Source organism: Ahaetulla prasina, chromosome 15 (genome assembly GCF_028640845.1).
Source record: "Ahaetulla prasina isolate Xishuangbanna chromosome 15, ASM2864084v1, whole genome shotgun sequence".
NCBI lineage: Eukaryota > Metazoa > Chordata > Lepidosauria > Squamata > Colubridae > Ahaetulla > Ahaetulla prasina.
The window spans coordinates 14,917,315-14,936,992 of record NC_080553.1 but is presented as its reverse complement, the minus strand read 5'-3'; the positions used below and the strand labels follow the sequence as shown (position 1 = coordinate 14,936,992).

At 43.9% G+C, this 19,678-nt stretch overlaps 1 protein-coding gene across 1 annotated transcript; it reads right to left on the bottom strand.

The window, feature by feature from the left end:
• Positions 1–12,330: 12,330 nt before the first annotated feature.
• Positions 12,331–18,820, bottom strand: LOC131185703 (leukemia inhibitory factor-like). The gene is made up of 3 exons (XM_058158482.1): positions 18,784–18,820; positions 17,292–17,446; positions 12,331–15,575 (listed from the first exon to the last, which is right to left on the bottom strand). Exons 1-3 carry the CDS (start codon positions 18,818–18,820, stop codon positions 15,078–15,080), a joined length of 690 nt encoding a protein of 229 aa, XP_058014465.1. The 3' UTR covers positions 12,331–15,077.
• Positions 18,821–19,678: the final 858 nt, after the last annotated feature.

The window sequence follows — 19,678 nt, the reverse complement described above, 5'->3', positions numbered from 1 at the left end:
ACTTTATAATGCCATGGTAAGGCCACACTCGGAATATAGCATTCAGTTTTGGTCGCCACGATGTAAAAAAGATGCGGAGACTCTAGAAAGAGTGCAGAGAAGAGCATCAAAGATGATTAGGGGACTGGAGGCTAAAACATGAAGAACGGTTGCAGGAACTGGGTATGTCTAGTTTAATAAAAAGAAGGACTAGGGGAGACATGATAGCTGTGTTCCAATATCTCAGGGGCTGCCCCAAAGAAGAGGGAGTCAAACTATTCTCCAAAGCACCTGAGGGTAGAACAAGAAGCAATGGGTGGAGACTGATCAAGGAGAGAAGCAACTTAGAACTAAGGAGAAATTTCCTGACAGTTCGAACAATTAATAAGTGGAACGACTTGCCTGCAGAAGTTGTGAATGCTCCAACACTGGAAATTTTTAAGAAAATGTTGGATAACCATCTGACTGAGATGGTGTAGGGTTTTTCTGCCTGGGCAGGGGGTTGGACTAGAAGGCCTCCAAGGTCCCTTCCAACTCTGTTGTTATATTGAAGCTGGGCATTTCTAATTCAAGTGGAGAGGCCAGCTCCTTAAAGTTGATGGCCTTCAACTAGAGCAATGATGGCCAACCCTTTTCGGCATCGAGTGCCCAAACTGGGAATATACATGCATGTGCATGCGCTGGAAAACTGAAGACCAGCTGGCTGGTGTGTGCATGCCTGCTTTTTTTTGGCTTTTTTTGGCTGTTTTTCGGCTGTTTTTCAGGCTGTTTTGGCCCAAAAAATTGCTCCAAAATGGCCTGAAAACAGCCCGGAAAAAGGCCTGAAAAAGGCCCTCCAAAAAGGCCCAGAAAATGGCCTGTTTTTTGGTGATTTTTCAGGATATTTTCCAGTGCTCCGGCGCCCATGAAGACCAGCTGATGATGGCACGTGTGCCCACAGAGAGGGCTCTTCATGTTGTAGGTTCGCCATCACGGAACGAGAGGGGACAAGGGATGGGAATAATGACTTTGTATCCGATTGGTCTAAAACTTGGCAACTTCAAATCTCAACCAGCAAATGCTCAGTCTTACATATTGGGGAAAAGAACCTAAACACTAAGTACAAGCTTGATGGACATTACATTACAGATGACCCCCCACCCTGTTAAAGACCTTGGAGTTTTCATATCAAATGACCTAAGTGCCAAAGCCCACTGCAACTACGTAGCAAAAAAGGCTAATTTTACACAGCTTCTTTTCCAAAAACTCTACACTACTAACCAGAGCATACAAAACATTTGCTAGACCTATTCTTGAATACAGCTCACCTGTCTGGAACCCATACCAGATCTCTAACATTAATACAATTGAACGCGTCCAAAAATATTTTGCAAGAAGAGTTCTCCGCTCCTCTGAAAACAACAAAATCCCTTATACCTCCAGACTTAAAATCCTGGGATTAGAAAATTTAGAACTCTGCCGACTCCGTCAAGACCTGTGTTTAACACACAGAATCATCTATTGCAATGTCCTTCCTGTAAAAGACTACTTCAGCTTCAATCGCAATAATACAAGAGCAAACAAGAGATAGCGTCCAGAAATATTTTACAAGAAGAGTTCTCCATTCCTCTGAAAACAATATAATACCTTATCCCACCAGACTTGAAATCCTAGGTTTAGAAAACTTGGAAGTCAGTCGCCTTCGACAAGACCTAAGTTTAACTCACAGAATCATCTATTGTAATGTCCTTCCGGTTAAAGACTACTTCAGCTTTAATTGCAATAATACTAGAGCAACTAATAGATTTAAACTTAATGTCAACCGCTTTAATCTAGATTGCAGAAAATATGACTTCTGTAACAGAATCATCAGTGCTTGGAATACTTTACCTGACTCTGTGGTCTCTTCTCATAATCCTAAAAGCTTTAACCAAAAACTTTCTACTATTGACCTCACCCCATTCCTAAGGGGACCATAAGGGGCGTGCATAAGCGCACAAATGTGCCTACCGTTCCTGTCCTATTGTTTTTTTTTCTTTTCTTCTTCCTATATATATATATATATATGCTTATACCTCCTATATTTACTCATATATGTGTTTATATACTATATAATCTTTTTGTATGATACCTACATATATTGTTGTGACAAAATAAACAAATAAATAAATAAAATAAAGAGGACTATAAGGGGCATGCATAAGAGCACAAAAGTGCCTACCGTTCCTGTCCTATTGTTTCCTTTCAATACATGTTCCTGTATATAATGTTATGACAAAATAAAATTAAAAAAATATATATAGAGATCTCCATTCAAGAGCCACTCATAGCTGGAAGCCATCTTTTAGACCTGTCTGAGTGGCTTTTTTACAGATTAACAGAGTTGGAAGGGACCTTGTAGGTCATCTAGTCCAACCCCCCTGCCCAAGGAGGAGACCTTACACCATTTCTGACAGATGGCCGTTAATTTAAAATAAAATTTTAAGAGATAGCACAGCCTGCTTAACAGTGGCATATTTGTCTCACAAGCGTGTTAGCCTCAGGGAAGGCATTCTTCCCATACGGTCTTTTGAAAATATGTTAACCTGGGTGTTGTTTGGTATGGGTTTTTTTTTTTAATGGACTGCCTTTATCAGCCCCTGCAGCTATCGCTTTGCTTTTTTTTTTCAGGGGCTGCCCCAAAGAAGAGGGAGTCAAGCTATTCTCCAAAGCACCTGAGGGCAGGAGAAGAAGCCATGGGTGGAAAATAATCATGGAGAGTGTTAAGTTTGGGCAATGACGAGGCAGGAGACCACACAAGTGACAACAGCTCTTTAGTTTATTGTGACCCAGCAAAAGACCAACAGCAAAAACCCCTCTTTAAATACTATTTTGGCTGAGGCATCAGCCAATCAGCAACGTGCTAGTTCCCGCCCAAACTTCCCTCTTAAAGTTCAAATACATAACAGAGAGAAGCAACTTTGAACCAAGGAGAAATTTTCTGACAGCTAGAATAATTAACCAGTGGAACAAGTTGCCTCCAGAAGTTGTGAATGCTCCAACACTGGAAGTTTTTAAGAAGATGTTGGATAACCGTTTGTCTGAAGTGGTGTAGGGTTTCCTGCCTAGGCAGGGGGTTGGACTAGAAGACCTCCAAGGTCCCTTCCAACTCTGTTATTCTATTCTATTCTATTCTATTCTATTCTATTCTATTCTATTCTATTCTATTCTATTCTATTCTATTCTATGCTACACTACTCTACTCTACTCTATTCTACTCTACTCCATTCCATTCCACTCCATTTTTCTATTCTATTCTATTCTATTCTATTCTATTCTATTCTGTTCTGTTCTGTTCTGTTCTGTTCTGTTCTGTTCTATTCTATTCTAAATTCTTATTCTATCTCTACTCTACTCTACTCTACTCTACTCTACTCCACTCCACTCCACTCCACTCCATTCCATTCTCCTTCCTTCTTTCCTTATTCTATTCTATTCTATTCTATTCTATTCTATTCTATTCTATTCTATTCTATTCTATTCTATTCTATTCTATGCTACACTACTCTACTCTATTCTACTCTACTCCATTCCATTCCACTCCATTTTTCTATTCTATTCTATTCTATTCTAGTCTAGTCTAGTCTAGTCTAGTCTAGTCTAGTCTAGTCTACTCTACTCTATTCTACTCTACTCTACTCTACTCTACTCTACTCTACTCTACTCTACTCTACTCTACTCTACTCTACTCTACTCCACTCCACTCCACTCCACTCCATTCCATTCCATTCCATTCCATTCCACTCCATATTTTCTCTTCTCTTCTCTTCTCTTCTCTTCTCTTCTCTTCTCTTCTCTTCTCTTCTCTTCTCTTCTCTTCTCCTCTCCTCTCCTCTCCTCTCCTCTCTTCTATTCCTTGTTTTTTCTCCCAGAGGGAGGAGCCATCCCATTCATATGCTTTGAACTACAACCCCCATACTTGCTCACGGCTCATGCCGATTGAGGCTTCTGGGAAGTCTCACCCTGGACTACATCTCCCATCGTCACTCAGGTGGAAATAGACTCCCATCGTCTCACCGAGCTCCAGGCTAAAAGGGGGTAAAACTCCAAGGACGCCAAAGTCAAAAAGTCACTCTTTGACTCAGCCGAGAGTCCATTTTGGACTGGAGAGCCCGGCGATTTGAGTTCCCACCAGACAGGCTTTATTCTGGCCACTAAATTCCATTCCCCCACTTCCTCCTTTCTAAAGTTAATCAGCTTGTTTCAGTCTTGATTGAGCTGTTTGGGGATTTCCCCTCTTCCCTCAACGATAGGTATTTTCCTTTCGGCATATCATAAAAATTTACTGCTAATTTCGAGGTGCCCCCAAACCGTTTGATCGTCCCCTCTACCAGCAGAGTCGATAGTGACTTTTTAAAAAAACTTTGGTTTTCCATATTGGGCTCCCGTTCAATGCGCTGTGCGACCCAGTGCAATCTGATTTGTCAGGGTTCCAGAACAACAAACAACAAAATACCTTATCCCACCAGACTTGAAATCCTAGGCTTAGAAAACTTGGAACTCGGTCGCCTCTGACAAGACCTAAGTTTAACTCATAGAATCCTCTATTGTAATGTCTTTCCTGTTAAAGACTACTTCAGCTTCAATTGCAATAATACAAGAGCAAACCAATAGATTTAAACTTAATGTGAACCGCTCCAATCTTGATTGCAGAAAATATGACTTCTGTAACAGAATCATCAGTGCTTGGAATACTTTACCTGACTCTGTGGTCTCTTCCCATAATCCCAAAAGCTTTAACCAAAAACTTTCTACTATTGACCTCACCCCATTCCTAAGAGGACCATAAGGGGCGTGCATAAGAGCACAAACGTGCCTACCGTTCCTGTCCTATTGTTTTTCTTTTCTTCTTCATATATATATATCAAGATACAACATTTACAACACAATTGATGGTCAATATATCAATATAAATCATAAGGATTGCCAGCAACAAGTTATAGTCATACAGTCATAAATGGAAAGAAATTGGTGATGGGAACTATGAGAAGATTAATAGTAGTGCAGATTCAGTAAATAGTTTGACAATGTTGATGGAATTATTTGTTTAGCAGAGTGATGGCCTTCGGGAAAAAACTGTTCTTGTGTCTAGTTGTTCTGGTGTGCAGTGCTCTATAGCGTCGTTTTGAGGGTAGGAATTGAAACAGTTTATGTCCAGGATGCAAGGGGTCTGTAAATATTTTCACGGCCCGCTTCTTGATTCGTGCAGTATACAGGTCCTCAATGGAAGGCAGGTTGGCAGCAATTATATCTCCTAATATTTACTCATATATATGTTTATATACTATATAATCTTTTTATATGATGTTGTGACAAAATAAATAAATAAACACCAGAAGCTTCCACAACTGCCAAGATTAACAGAGTTGGAAGGGACCTCGTGGGTCATCTAGTCCAACCCCCACCCAAGTAGGAGACCCTACACCATTTCTACATCCTTCAGTACAGGGATCTCCACTCAAGAGCAGCTCGTGGCTGGAAGCCATCTTCTAGACCTGTTTGAGTGACTTTTTTACAGATGAACAGAGTTGGAAGGGACCTTGTAGGTCATCTAGTCCAGGGGTCTCCAATCTTGGTCCCTTTAAGACTTGTGGACTTCAACTCCCAGAGTCCCTCAGCCAGCTTTGCTGGCTGAGGGACTCTGGGAGTTGAAGTCCACAAGTCTTAAAGGGACCAAGGTTGGAGACCCCAATCTAATCCAACCCAAGCAGGAGATCCTACACCACATCTAACAGACGGCAGTCCAGTCTCTTCTTGAAAGCCTCCAGTGATGAAGCTCCCACAACTTCCGAAGGCAACTTCTGTTCCATGGGTGGATTGTTCTCATTGTCAGAAAAATTCTCCTTATTTCCAGGTTGAATCTCTCCTTGCTCAGTTTCCATCCATTCTTCCTCGTCTGGCCTTCGGGTGGTTTTGGAAAATTAACACACCAAAAATGAACCTCTTTTTCAGAAGTCTCATTCTAGAAGAAGATGCATCAACTGGTTTCTGGGAACCACCGAACCAGATCTGGATATCAGTTGATTTTGACAGGTTCAAAAGCAGGTGGACCTCATTTTTTTTCCCCAGCTAGAAATGACAGTGTTAAATTTGATGACACAACATCCCGAGTTATGATCAAGGGGAGACGTCTAGATTCATATATATCTCCCCCTCCACCTCCAGAAAGTGGGGTTCCCGGAGATGAGTCAAAACAAGAGGGCAACCCAGGTCAAGATACTAGCATCTCTAGATACGACTCACAGCAAACTACAGGGGGGAGGAGGGGGAGAAAGGAAGGAGAAGTAGAGAAGGAGTAGGAGAGGAGGAATGAAGACAGTAGGAAGAATAAAGGGAAGAAGAGGAAAGAGAAGAGAAAGAGAAAGAGGATTGCTGTAAAACAAAAAAGATGAAATGGAAGAAAGGCAACCCTGAAAATGTTTAAACTTATCAGGATGAAGGACAAATTACTACTGTGTTTCCCCAAAAACAAGACCCTGTCTTATATTTTTTATGAACCCCGAAATAAGCGCTTGGCCTTATTTTGGGGGATGTCTTATTATTTTGGGGCGTGTGGAGCAAGATGGGGCTCCTCTTGCCATCTTACCTGATTTCCAGCTCTGCGTTTAAATATTTTTGGAGAGGGCTTATTTTCGGGGGAGGTGGGGCTTATTTTAGCCCATGCGCTCAAAAGCCTGATTGGGCTTATTATCAGGGAAGGTCTTATTTTTGGGGAAACAGGTATGAAAGTTAAAAGAGAACATAGATGATTTAAAAATGGAGAAATTAGAATTTGAGGGCGGAAGGAGAGGTTGTTTTTATAATAAGCATAGAAATATTAAGATAAGATTAAAAAAAGACGGGGAAAGAACAGAGTGGCAGAAATGGTAACTACGTAAAATGTATTTGGTAATGACCAGTTGTATAAGATATGATACGGTCAAATACTCTGTTCGTAAAACAGGTGGGTGGGTGTGAAAGACAAAAAAACCAATAAAACTTGATTCACAAAAAAAATAAAGAGCTAACTACGGGGTGGGGTGGGGGAATTTCCTGATTACGGTTAATTTGCCCATTTATATAGACAAGAGGTCGAACGACTAGCCTTGTGGTGCAACCAAAACAATCTGGAACTGAACACACTCAAAACCGTACAAAAGGTGGTAGACTTTAAGAGAAACCCTTCCATACTTCCACCTCTCACAATACTTGACAACACAGTATCAACAGTAGAAACCTTCAAATTTCTGGGTTCTATCATATCGCAAGATCTCAAATGGACAGCTAACTTCAAAAACATCATTAAAAAAGGACAACAAAGAATGTTCTTTCTGCGCCAACTCAGAAAGCTCAAACTGCCCAAGGAGCTGCTGATCCAGTTCTACAGAGGAATTATTGAGTCTGTCATTTGCACCTCTATAACTGTCTGGTTCGGTTCTGCAACCCAACAAGACAGACACAGACTTCAGAGGATAATTAGAACTGCAGAAAAAATAATTGCTACCAACCTGCCTTCCATTGAGGACCTGTATACTGCATGAATCAAGAAGAGGGCCGTGAAAATATTTGCAGATCCCTCGCATCCTGGACATAAACTGTTTCAACTCCTACCCTCAAAACGACGCTATAGAGCACTGCACAACAGAACAACTAGACACAAGAACAGTTTTCCCCCGAAGGCCATCACTCTGCTAAACAAATAATTCCCTCAACACTGTCAGACTATTTACTGAATCTGCACTACTATTAATCGTTTTATAGTTCCCATCACTAATCTCTTTCCACTTATGACTGTATGACTATAACTTGTGGCAATCCTTATGATTTATATTGATATATTGACCATCAATTGTGTTGTAAATGTTGTACCTTGATGAACGTATCTTTTCTTTTATGTACACTGAGAGCATCTGCACCAAGACAAATTCCTTGTGTGTCCAATCACACTTGGCCAATAAAATTCTATTCTATTCTATTCTATTCTATTCTATTCTATTCTATTCTATTCTATTCTATTCTATTCTATTCAACCAACACTTTTACTTTTTGTAAGGGTTTATATCATCCAATTCACTGTCACATCAGTGGGTTCGGGCGGGGGCGTCTAGGGGTTTTCCGCCGGAGGAAGAGTAAACCCGAATTAATGCGGTCTGAATTTCTCAGAGCACTGAAAGAATGAAACGAAAACCACATCTGACTTGTCTCTTTGAGAGGAACGGAAGAAGGTATTTTAACTAGCAGAGAATCAGAGAGACTTCTGCTGGGTTTTTTCTGTCATAAACAATGACCCAAAATCGGGAGCAAAAACCCCGCATGGTTGCGCTGACCGCTTTGTCAACTCAAGGTCTGACCGCTGCATTGGCTAACTCGCCCACACGGCTAAGCCGTGGTTAGTTTTTAATCCCGGTTTCGTTCGTGGTGGCCAAGGATTCAGGAAACAGAAAGTTTTGGCGACTCGAAAGTTACGTTCTTCAAATCAATTGAGCCGTTGAGGTTTTTTACTCGTATTGATAAGCTATTTCAGATTAAAGGGAGCGAATCACCCTTCCATACTTTCACCTCTGACAATACTAGACAACACAGTATCAACAGTAGAATCCTTCAAATTTCTAGGTTCGACCATATCGCGAGATCTAAAATGGACACCAAACATCGAAAACATCATCAAAAAAACACAACAAAGAATGTTCTTTCTGTGCCAACTCTGGAAGCTCAAACTGCCCAAGGAGCTGCTGATCCAGTTCTACAGAGAAATTATTGAGTCTGTCATTTGCACTTCTATAACTGTCTGGTTTGGTTCTGCAACCCAACAAGACAGACATAGACTTCAGAGGATAATTAGAACTGCAGAAAAAATAATTGCTACCAACCTGCCTTCCATTGAGGACCTGTATACTGCACGAGTCAAAAAGAGGGCTGTGATAATATCTACAGACCCCTCACATCCTGGACATAAACTATTTCAACTCCTACCCTCAAAATGACGCTATAGAGCACTGCACACCAGAACAACTAGACACAAGGACAGTTTCTTCCCGAAGGCCATCACTCCGCTAAACAACTAATTCCCTCAACACTGTCAAACTATTTACTAAATCTGCACTACTATTAATCTTCTCATCATTCCCATCACCCATCCCCTCCCACTTATGACTGCATGACTATAACTTTGTTGCTTGTATCCTTACGATTTATATTGATACTGTTTCCTGATTGCTTATTTGTACTCTATGACTATTAAATATTGTGCCTTATGATTCTTGATGAACGTATCTTTTCTTTTATGTACACTGAGAGCATATGCCCCAACGACAAATTCCTTGTGTGTCCAATCACACTTGGCCAATAAAAAATTCTAGTCTAGTCTAGTCTAGTCTAGTCTAGTCTAGTCTAGTCTAGTCTAGTCTAGTCTAGTCTAGTCTATCCTATTATTCTATTCTATCTTATTGTAATTTTCTTCTATTCTATTCTATTCTATTCTAGTCTAGTCTAGTCTAGTCTATTTTATTGTAATTCTATTCTAGTCTAGTCTAGTCTAGTCTAGTCTAGTCTAGTCTAGTCTATCCTATTATTCTATTCTATTCTATCTTATTGTAATTTTCTTCTAGTCTAGTCTAGTCTATCCTATTCTATTCTATCTTATTGTAATTCTATTCTATTCTATTCTATTCTATTCTTTCTATTCTATTCTATTCTATTCTCAGTTCCAATTCAATTCTCCAAATCAGTTCAAATCAAGCTCATTGATCCCAGATTAAGATCAGAGCTAAACTAGACCTTCCTAGCGCCACGTTTCTCAAAAGTGTGATGCTAGGAATAATCAAAGATTATTCGCCAGCCTAGGTTGAACAACAATGCCATAGTAAAATCCCACACAACGTTCAAGAGAAACGGCAATAAAGGCATCAAGTTTGAATTTTTAACATGGTTAAAAATAAAATAAAAATCAATAAAATAGAAATCAGACCAGTTTTTGGCGTCCTCCAGAATTTGTAAAAGAAGGCAACCTCACAGAAGTGGGTTTACGAAACACCGTCCATAGCAGACCGCTGGACAAAGGGTTATCCAATGAAAATCACAATGCTCACACACTTGCATACACACACACACACACACACACACACACACACACACACACAAAGTCTATCAATACACGAGCTTCAAGCTCACCCCAATTTTTCTCCTTTGAACAAAATACTGGAAGTCACATTCTTACATCCCAAAAAGATGCAATGCCCTAGAAGAATGAGAACGAAGGATAGATATATATACATATATATTTTCAGCCAGGAACTAACCCTGTTAGCACGCTAGGCCTAATTCTAATGAGTTGCAATTCTCCTTGGAAGCTCCTGCAATCTTTGGAAGATGCTTGGAGCTGTCAGGAGAAGGCTACTCCATCCTACCTGCACCCCGGTGATGTCTCCACACGCGTGGCCAGTGCCTGGATCATATTCCCCCAAGGCCAGGCCATCCATTTCCTTCGCTTCTGTCCAGAGCTGCTAAATTCACCCCTCACCTTCCTTATTTAGCTGCAAGAAACGGATGAGGTTTGGAAATCGCGACGAGAGATATTCCAGCAAAGACCGTTGTGAAACACGAGTGAATTCATACCAAACGTCTCTCAACGCCTCTGGATATCCCAGGAAAGGTGGAGAAAGGTGAAATGAGGAAGGGAGGATAGAGGAAAATATCTTTATCTTATTTTTTTATGGCAGGGAGATTATCTCAAAGTATGTGTAGCTGCATTTGCATGCTTACTTCCTTCATTCCCTTGCCTTAGATGTTCTCCCTTTGGCCAAATACTTTTATTATTCAAGCTGAAACCTCTTGGCTATCTTGAAAGTTTGAAGCCTTTGTTGTGTGTTTTTGTACAGGTGCATATTGTGATCTACTCAAGAGGAATGCATCGCATATCCATTCAAATAGCATCGTTCTCCCCACAAGGCCATCTGGGACGAGTGGGTGTCAAAATTTGACAATAGAATAGAATAGAATAGAATAGAATAGAATAGAATAGAATAGAATAGAATAGAATAGAATAACAGAGTTAGAAGGGACCTTTGAGGTCTTCTAGTCCAACCCCCTGCCCAGGCAGGAAACCCTACACCATTTCAGACACCTACTACACACCCCAAACACCATTGTCCTCCCATAGCACCCCTTTTAATCTCCACCGGACCCCACTTATAATAGTGTATTTGCCTGGAGTATTATAGGGAATAACTTTACTATCCTTCCTTCCCCATAGCAAAGGGGAAATGTTTCTACATCTCTCCTTGTTTCTCACGTCCGGTTCTTTGATGATAAAACTCTTATCTGCAACTATTTCCCCCTCCCCTCCAGAGCCACCCGCATTCCAAGGGCTGGGGCAGTCCCCGAATCTTTTGAGCTTGAAATTTTAATCCTTCCACAGCTGGAAGTGCCACATGGCTTGCTGTGTGCGTTCCACATGGGACCATGCGTATGCCTCAATGATTGGTCAATTGGCCGCAGCGGACATCAGCCTCACCCACAGTAAAAGACAATAAAATGAGATAAGATTAGGATACAGTGAGGTCAGATAAAATAGCTACTGTGGGAGAAAATGGAATGAAGTACAGTGGGTAGAGATGGAAGAGTAAGATCAAATGGTATGAGGGAGGAGGAGGAGGAGGAGGAGGAGGAGGAGGAGGAGGAGGAGGAGGAGGGGAGGAGGAGGAGGAGGGGGAGGAGGAGGAAAAGAAGAAGAAGAAGAAGAAGAAGAAGAAGAAGAAGAAGAAGAAGAAGAAGAAGAAGAAGAAGAAGAAGAAGAAGAAGAAGAAAAGGAGGAGGAGGAGGAGGAAGTGGGTGAGGAGGAGGAAGAAGAAGAGGAGAGGGAGGAGGAGGAGGAAGAGGAGGAGGAGGAGGAGGAGGAGGAGGAGGAGGAGGAGGAGGAGGAGAAGAAGAAGAAGAAGAAGAAGAAGAAGAAGAAAAGGGAGGAGGAGGAGGAGGAGGAAGTGGGTGAGGAGGAGGAAGAAGAAGAGGAGAGGGAGGAGGAGGAGGAGGAGAAGAAGAAGAAGAAGACTATTAATTAATTCAATTGACTGTATCAAATATATAAAACCAATATAAAAATGCAAAAATGCAAATGGTAAAAGTATTAAAACCTTCATAATTTTCTTTCTTTCTTCCTTTTTCTCTTTCTTTCTTTCTTTCTTTCTTTTCTTCCTTCCTTCCTTCTTCTTTCTCTCTTTCTCTCCTCCCTCTCTATTTTTCTCTTTCTCTCCTTCCTTCCATCCATCCCTCCATCCCTCCATCCTGTTTCAGAAAAAGGATAATTTATCTCCCCATTTGGGCAAACGAAAGCACTAAAGAGGTGATGAAAAAAATTAAACACACATCATACAAAGTGTGTTTATGAAAATATCCAAAGGACAATCATTGTATTAGTTAATCGGAAACGGGATACAATTTCTTTTTTATTATTATTATTTTTATTTTGCATAAAAATGAGGTTCTTCCCAGCCAGGAAGACCCAGTTCTAATGAGCATAACATTTTCACGCACCAGTTTGTTCTGCCAAATTCATAAATATGCCGGATAAAATTATCTCAGAGCTAAAGCAGCCCCAGATAACAAAAAATTAAACAACACCCCCCCACCCACACACACACACAAAGAATCCCAACAAAACACAAACATCCTTCATATAAATACCAATTGCAACATTTTAAATAGGCTTTTGGGCACGAGAATCTGTGAAGTTCAATAAATAATGAAATCGTATTATTTACATGTCTCAGAAAACAGACGGGTACGAATGGACTTTTGAAATGACCCACCCGATTTGTGGGCTGCGGAACAGGAAGGACGCCTCTCCTTAATTTTTCCAGATTTCTCGGAGCGTTTTCAAAGAAGGGATTTATCCTGAGCCGTGAGAGTTTGTAACAGTAACGGTCGAGTTGGAAGGGACTTTGGAGGTCATCTAGTCCAACCGTCATAAATATGAGTCGGACGTCAAGAATCTTGAGTTGTGATTCGGCGACCGCAGGAACGCTACAAAGGTCGTAAGGGTGAAAAGGGTCATAAGACACATTTTACAGTCTCGTCGTAACTTGGAACGGTCGCTCAATGAACTGTTGTACATTGAGAACTACCTGTATAGCTTTTCTATGATTCTTTTTTTTTTTTTTTGGCATCTGGTCTATTTTGTAGGGTGACAGGAAGGCTACAAGCTACAAAAGAGAGCATTGACAACAAAGAACAAACTTCACACATCACATCCCCTGCAGCAACTTCATGCAGGCAGGGTATTTAACCAGCTCAAGTATGTTTGCACAACACAAACTGCATGATTAGTGTTAATCTTAGTTTGCATTTAGTAACTCGGCTTGTTCGTACAGTACGCAGCCTGTTTCGTTCATGGAGAGTCCCTTTTATTGTCCGAACCCACCAAAAATGGGTAAATTCAACTACCCCGTTGCGTGCAACCCTTAAGTGCAACCTTAACGCCCATTCTAAAAACACATCATCTTCCTTTAATGACCCCATAATCCCTTGCGGGGTGGAGTCTGGGCAAACTGAACGGAGCTAGTGTTTCCTGGCCGGATGCCTTTCCTGTTGCCAGTACGGAGTTTTGTTCAGCACATATAATCTCAGGGTGCCCAGAGAGAGAAATATCTGCCTCTACCTAGGATCGAACTCACAGCCCTCCTGATTGTGAGGCGACAGCTCCACTTCGTAGGCCACCGCACCACTCCTACTGTAAAAAACACGATCTCCCTTAAATATTTTTTTTTTTTTGAAACAGATAATTCTCTTAACCAAATTGAATGAGAACCGTGAGGTGGGTAGGATTTTCCCACCCCAGCGATGGAGGGAGGTAATGGAGGGAGGCAAGGACACGGTGGCTCAGCGGCTAAGACGCTGAGCTTGTCGATCGAAAGGTCGGCAGTTCAGCAGTTTGAATCCCTAGCGCCGCATAACGGAGTGAGCTCCCGTGACTTGTCCCAGCTTCTGCCAACCTAGCAGTTCGAAAGCAGGTAAAAAAAAAATGCAAGTAGAAAAATAAGGACCACCTTTGGTGGGAAGAGAACAGCGTTCCGTGCGCCTTTGGCGTTGAGACATGCCGGCCACATGACCACGGAGACATCTTCGGACAGCGCTGGCTCTTCTGGCTTTGAAACGGAGATGAGCAGCGCCCCCTAGAGTCGGGAACGACTAGCTGTGGATCATTGTGAGTTCTGTAGCGTCAAGAGGTTTACTCAGGCAGGATCATTCATTACTGAATCACTGGGGGAAAACCGGTGAGGTTCCTACTGAAAACCATTTTTCTGCCACCCTGAGATAACCTTGGAAATCAGTCAAAGCCCCGTCTACAGGATCCAGATTCAAGATTAACAGAGCTGGAAGGGACCTTATGGGTCATCTAGTCCAACCCCCCACCCAAGCAGGAGACCCTACACCATTTCTGACAGATGGCAGTCCAGTCTCTTCTTGAAAGCTTCCAGTGATGAAGCTCCCACAACTTCTCTTCCACGGATTGATTGTTCTCACTGTCAGAAAATTCCTCCTCAATTCTAGGTTGAATCTCTCCTTGCTCAGTTTCCATCCGTTATTCCTTGTCCGGCCTTCAGGTGCTTTGGAAAATAGCTTGACCCCCTTCCTCCTCTCTGTGGCAGCCCCTCAAATATTGGAAGATGGCTATCCTGTCTCCCCTGGTCCACTAGACTAGTCAGGCCCAGTTCCTGCAACCGTTCATTGTATGTTTTAGTCTCCAGGCCTTTGATCATCTTAGATAGATTCAGATTAACAGTGCTGGAAGGGACCTTGCAGGTCATCTAGTCCAACCCCCGCCACCCAAGCAGGAGACCCTACACCACTTCTGACCAATGGCAGTCCGGTCTCTTCTTGAAAGCCTCCAGGGATGAAGCTCCCACAACTTCCGAAGGCAACTTCTCTGTTCAATGGGTGGGTGGTTCTCACTGTCAGAAAATTCCTCCTTATTTCCAGGTTGAATCTCTCCTTGATCCAGGCATCACATGGAACCAGAGCCGCCACCACCCCACCACCTGTCCATGGAAAAAAACCTCTCTCCACGGAACCGGTCCCCCCCCCCCACGCAAAAAAGTTGGGGCTCTCTACAGCATCGCTACCGAGGACTCATTCAAAAAGGAGCGGTGTGTTTTTTTCCCTTTCTTCTTTTTCTGCCTCTCCGGTCTTTGGCCTTTCACGCTCTTTTTTTGGAAAGCTTTAGCTAAACCCCGGATGAACCTGGAGAGATTCCAAAGGACCTGGCAACCTTCTATCTTTCGAGCAAAGGACGAAGAGTCTTGGCTCTTTTCGGTAGGCATGACGGGGACCGGACGAAGGCCGCTCTGGCACAGGGCACACTGGATGTTGGAAAGGAGGCCGGTGAGCCAGAGGGAAACGGTTGCCAGCTGGCGGGACGACGGGTTCTCTTCATCCGCGAGCTGGCTTTCCAAGGCCTTCAGAGCCCCCATCATACGGACCACAGCCGCGTAGAGTTCTTGCAACAGGAGCCTCTCCGGTTCCTTTGTGATATTTCGACCGGGCAGCCAAGCGACGGGCACCTCGCAAAACTTGCGCAGATCATCCTGCAGGTCCATACGAGTCCGCTGGGGGCAAAAGCAGAAAAGGCGCAAAGTCATAAATCGTTGGCCTTTGGAAAAGAGCATCGTTCAGACGGATAATATCGCCCCGAACGGTGAGCCAAAGCAAAACGTAATAAAATCGAATAAAGTAAAGCGGCTAGAGATGGAAGAGTAAGATGAATGAGTATGAGAAAAGAGGAGGAGAATGGGGGGGAAGAGGAGGAGGGGGAGGAGGAGGAGGAGGAGGAGGAGGAGGAGGAGGAGAAGAAGAAGAAGAAGAAGAAGAAGAAGAAGAAGAAGAAGAAGAAGAAGAAGAAGAAGAAGAAGAAGAAGAAGAAGAAGAAAAGGAAGGAGGAGGAGGAAGTGGGTGAGGAGGAGGAGGAGGAAGAAGAGGAGGGAGGAGGAGGAGGAGGAGGAGGAGGAGGAGGAGGAAGAGGAGGAGGAAGAAGAAAAGGGAGGAGGAGGAGGAGGGTGAGGGTGAGGAGAAGGAGGAGGAGGAGGAGGAGGAGAAGGAGAAGAAGAAGAGGAGGAGGAGGAGGAGGAGGAGGAGGAGGAGGAGGAGGAGGAGGAGGAGAAGGAAAAAGAGGAGGAGAGGAGGAGGAGGAGGAGGAGGAGGAGGAGGAGGAGGAGGAAAGGGTGTCTCCTGACATCTCTTGAGTCAACAGGCAGGAAGCCCAGCAGGAGGAAGAAGGTCACCCAAAGTCGTTTCAGCTTGTGATGAAACCATCCTTCACCCTTCAGTGTCCTCATCCTTGGAGGGCAACAGTGGCCGATGCTGAATGCACATGAAGGTTACCAACAGGTGGCCTTGCTTGCCCTCAGGTGTGAATACCTGGAAGCTGAGCCAGAACTTGGAATCTGGGGATCACCAGAAAGTTCTCAGCTCCTTCTGTTTCCTCCTAGGCGGTTGAACGTCCTAAGGACCAACCCATCAAGAAGGCCGATCTTCTCCCGCCAATTAAATAAAGTCTACAGAGGTCCCTGGCTGTAGCTCTGCTTTAGCTCTAGATAAGCGATATAAGTGATAAGTGATAGATAAGGGGACATGGTGGCTCAGGGGCTAAGACGCTGAGCTCGTCGATCGAAAGGTCGGCAGTTCAGCGGTTCAAATCCCTAGCGCCGCGTAACAGGGTGAGCTCCCGTGACTTGTCCCAGCTTCTGCCAACCTAGCAGTTCGAAAGCAGGTAAAAAATGCAAGTAGAAAAATAGGGACCACCTTTGGTGGGAAGGGAACAGCGTTCCGTGCGCCTTTGGCGTTGAGTCATGCCGGCCACATGACCACGGAGACGTCTTCGGACAGCGCTGGCTCTTCAGCTTTGAAACAGAGATGAGCAGCGCCCCCTAGAGTCGGGAACGACTAGCACATATGTGCGAGGGGAACCTTTACCTTTACCTTATCTGATATAAAAGTTGTCTAACTGGATTACCTTGAACCAAAACAAACACAGGCTGTCCTTCTCTTACGACCGGTCGTCTTAACTATCACCCTGTTGCCAAGCGTCCAACTTTTGATCCACGGGGGTGCTGCCAACGGTCGTAAAGTGTGAAAAAGTCACTTTTATCAGGGCGCTGTTGTCACTTCAAGCAGTCACGAACGGAACGGCCGTAAGTCAAGGACTAGCTGCAAAGCAGAAAATGGCCAGGCGCAAAGCTTTTTCAAAAGAAATCCCACTGGCCAGATAATAAGGCAATCCGATTTTTTTTAAAAAAAATAATAAAAATAAAAGCCAAATTACTCACGTAGGATTTGTACAAATCTCGAGTCGGTCGTTTCAACCACATGATCTGCAGCCGAATTTTGTGCAGAAATTCTGGATCGGCCGGACACCTGGGGCAGATGCCGCGGGAGGAAACCACCAAGCTTGGACGCAAAAGCCAAAAAGCGGACGCCAACGCTGGACAGAGAGGCAGAGAAGGAGAAGACAATCAGCGGGGAGCCATTGCCGAGAATTGAGTGCAATTGGATGCGATTCACAAGCCACCGTTTATTTATCCCGGAATTTGGTTCCGCATTGCCAAAAAAACCTGCCTGGGTTTGAAAATTCACTTCTTTAGAATATCCACGCTGCCTTTTGCCGAGTCTAAGGGTTTTTTGGGGGCTCGAGCGTTCGCTGGTGAATGTTCGATTCCAGAGCGATGGGAGGAAGGGGTGATAATGTGGCTTAAAATATTTAAAATTCATATTTTGCCCTGAAGTTGTAATGATTCGGTGTTCATAGATGGTGTGTTGAGTTCTCCTCCTCTGACTAGCACTGATGATGTGATGTAGTTTGGTAATGAAACGTTTGCAAGAAAACCACCAAGCTCAGGGAGCACCAAGGACCCCACAGTCCTCCTCCTCCTCCTCCTCCTCTTCCTCCTCCTCCTTCTAGCACTGATGATGTTCCCTAGTTGGGTAATGAAACGTCTCCAAAACACAACGAAACTCAGAAAGCACCGATTCTTCTCCTCTATGCGCACCGAGTTGATGGAACAACAAATGCAAATAAACTTCCAACTGGCGACCATAGCAAAGAGCGAAGCACCTGTTTTGCAGATGCAAAAATAAGAATTCCTTTTGTGACATTTTTGGTTTCAACTTCTTCGCAGTTACCGGTGGGGTGGGGTGGGGTGGGGACACTCCCCACCGTGGGCAGGACCTTGGCGAGGAGCCAAGGGTAGAAATCAAATAGAACCGAACCGGCATGAAATGAATGCATCGGACGAACGCTGGCAATCAAATCACGAAACGTTCTGCCCGGGATGAGTCATCGCATCATAGAGTCCGAGCGCTGGAAGGGACCTTGGAGGTCTTCGGGCAGTGGTGGGATTCAGCCAGTTCGCACCACTTCGGGAGAACCGGTTGTTAACTTTCTGAGCAGTTTGTTGAACTGGTTGTTGGAAGGAATCATGAGGGCAGAGAACCGGTTGTTAAATTATTTGAATCCCACCACTGTCTTCGGGTCATCCGGAGGTTCTGCTCATTGCTGCGGTCCGGATTTTCTAGGTACGTCAACCTCAAACCTCCAGCCACTCAAGGAGAAAAATTTGAAGGAGAAAAATGGGTAGCTCCCTCTCTAGCTATGGTTTGCTGGTTCTTCAGGAAGCTAATTTTCGCTGAACACTCATCCATACCGCAGAACAACGAAGAAAGAGAAGAAGAAAGTGGGGTGCAGGATCAGTCACACACACACACACACAGAGAGAGAGAGAGAGAGAGAGAGAGAGAAGGAAATGTGGAGTCATCACCTACCAAGATGAAGAGCGGCCACTAAAGACTTCTCCACCATTCTTCTGCAGTTGACTGACTGAAGGGGGAACCTTGGTTTCAGTCATTTCTTCGGGTTGGGCGCGGTCCTCGCCCACACACCAAACCCACACTTGCAGACACACACTTGCTCGGAAAAAAAGAAGAAGCGCTCACAAGGCAGGGCACGAAAGGGAAACGCAACTCTGCCATGCTTTGGCATCAAGCTCCCTGAGGGGTCAACGCGGGTCACAAGAGCAAGCCGGCCCGAGCCTGGAGAACTTCTCCTTCTGCGGGTGACCAGGGTCTTCGGTCTTGACGGTGACGCAATTTTGCAAGCGCCGTTGACATCAAGGAATCCAAAAAGACTTCCGCCTTTGAAATAGGGATCATGAAATATGGAGAGCGTTTGCCGGATGCGTTGGAGAAGGATGGAGAGCCAACCAGGTTTCGGTTCAGATTGCCGATCGCTTTTGCTTCTTGTTGTTGGCTTGTTTCTATCTGGTTGTGCCACCTAGAGTTGTGCCACCTAAGTCTTTTCAGTGAATAAATACATTCAAATTCAACTTGTTGAGTTAGACGCGGGGATCGGCAACCTTAAACACTCAAAGAGCCATTTAGACCCGTTTCCCACAGAAAAGAAAACACCGGGAGCCACAAAACCCTTTCCCGTGCCTGACTATTTCTTGTGCGGCCACGAAGCTAGCATATGTAGTTGAATTAAATGTTCTGCTTTCTTCTGAAATTTTTCTTTTCTTGGATTTTTCTATGGTTGGCCTACCGGGGGTCGAAAAGCTTAATAAATTGCATGTTGGTGGGCGTCACCCATTGGCAGTTGTGATGCATATTTTGAGCGACAGGGAGCTGCAGCAGAGGGATGAAAGAGCCACATGCAGCTCCA

Coding starts and splice junctions, on each gene's coding strand:
- LOC131185703 (XM_058158482.1), bottom strand. CDS start 18,820: ATGGTGGAGAAGTCTTTAGTGGCCGCTCTTCATCTTG. Junction 17,447..18,783: donor AGTGGCCGCTCTTCATCTTG/GTAGGTGATGAC, acceptor CTCTCTGTCCAG/CGTTGGCGTCCGCTTTTTGG. Junction 15,576..17,291: donor GAGATTTGTACAAATCCTAC/GTGAGTAATTTG, acceptor TTTTGCCCCCAG/CGGACTCGTATGGACCTGCA.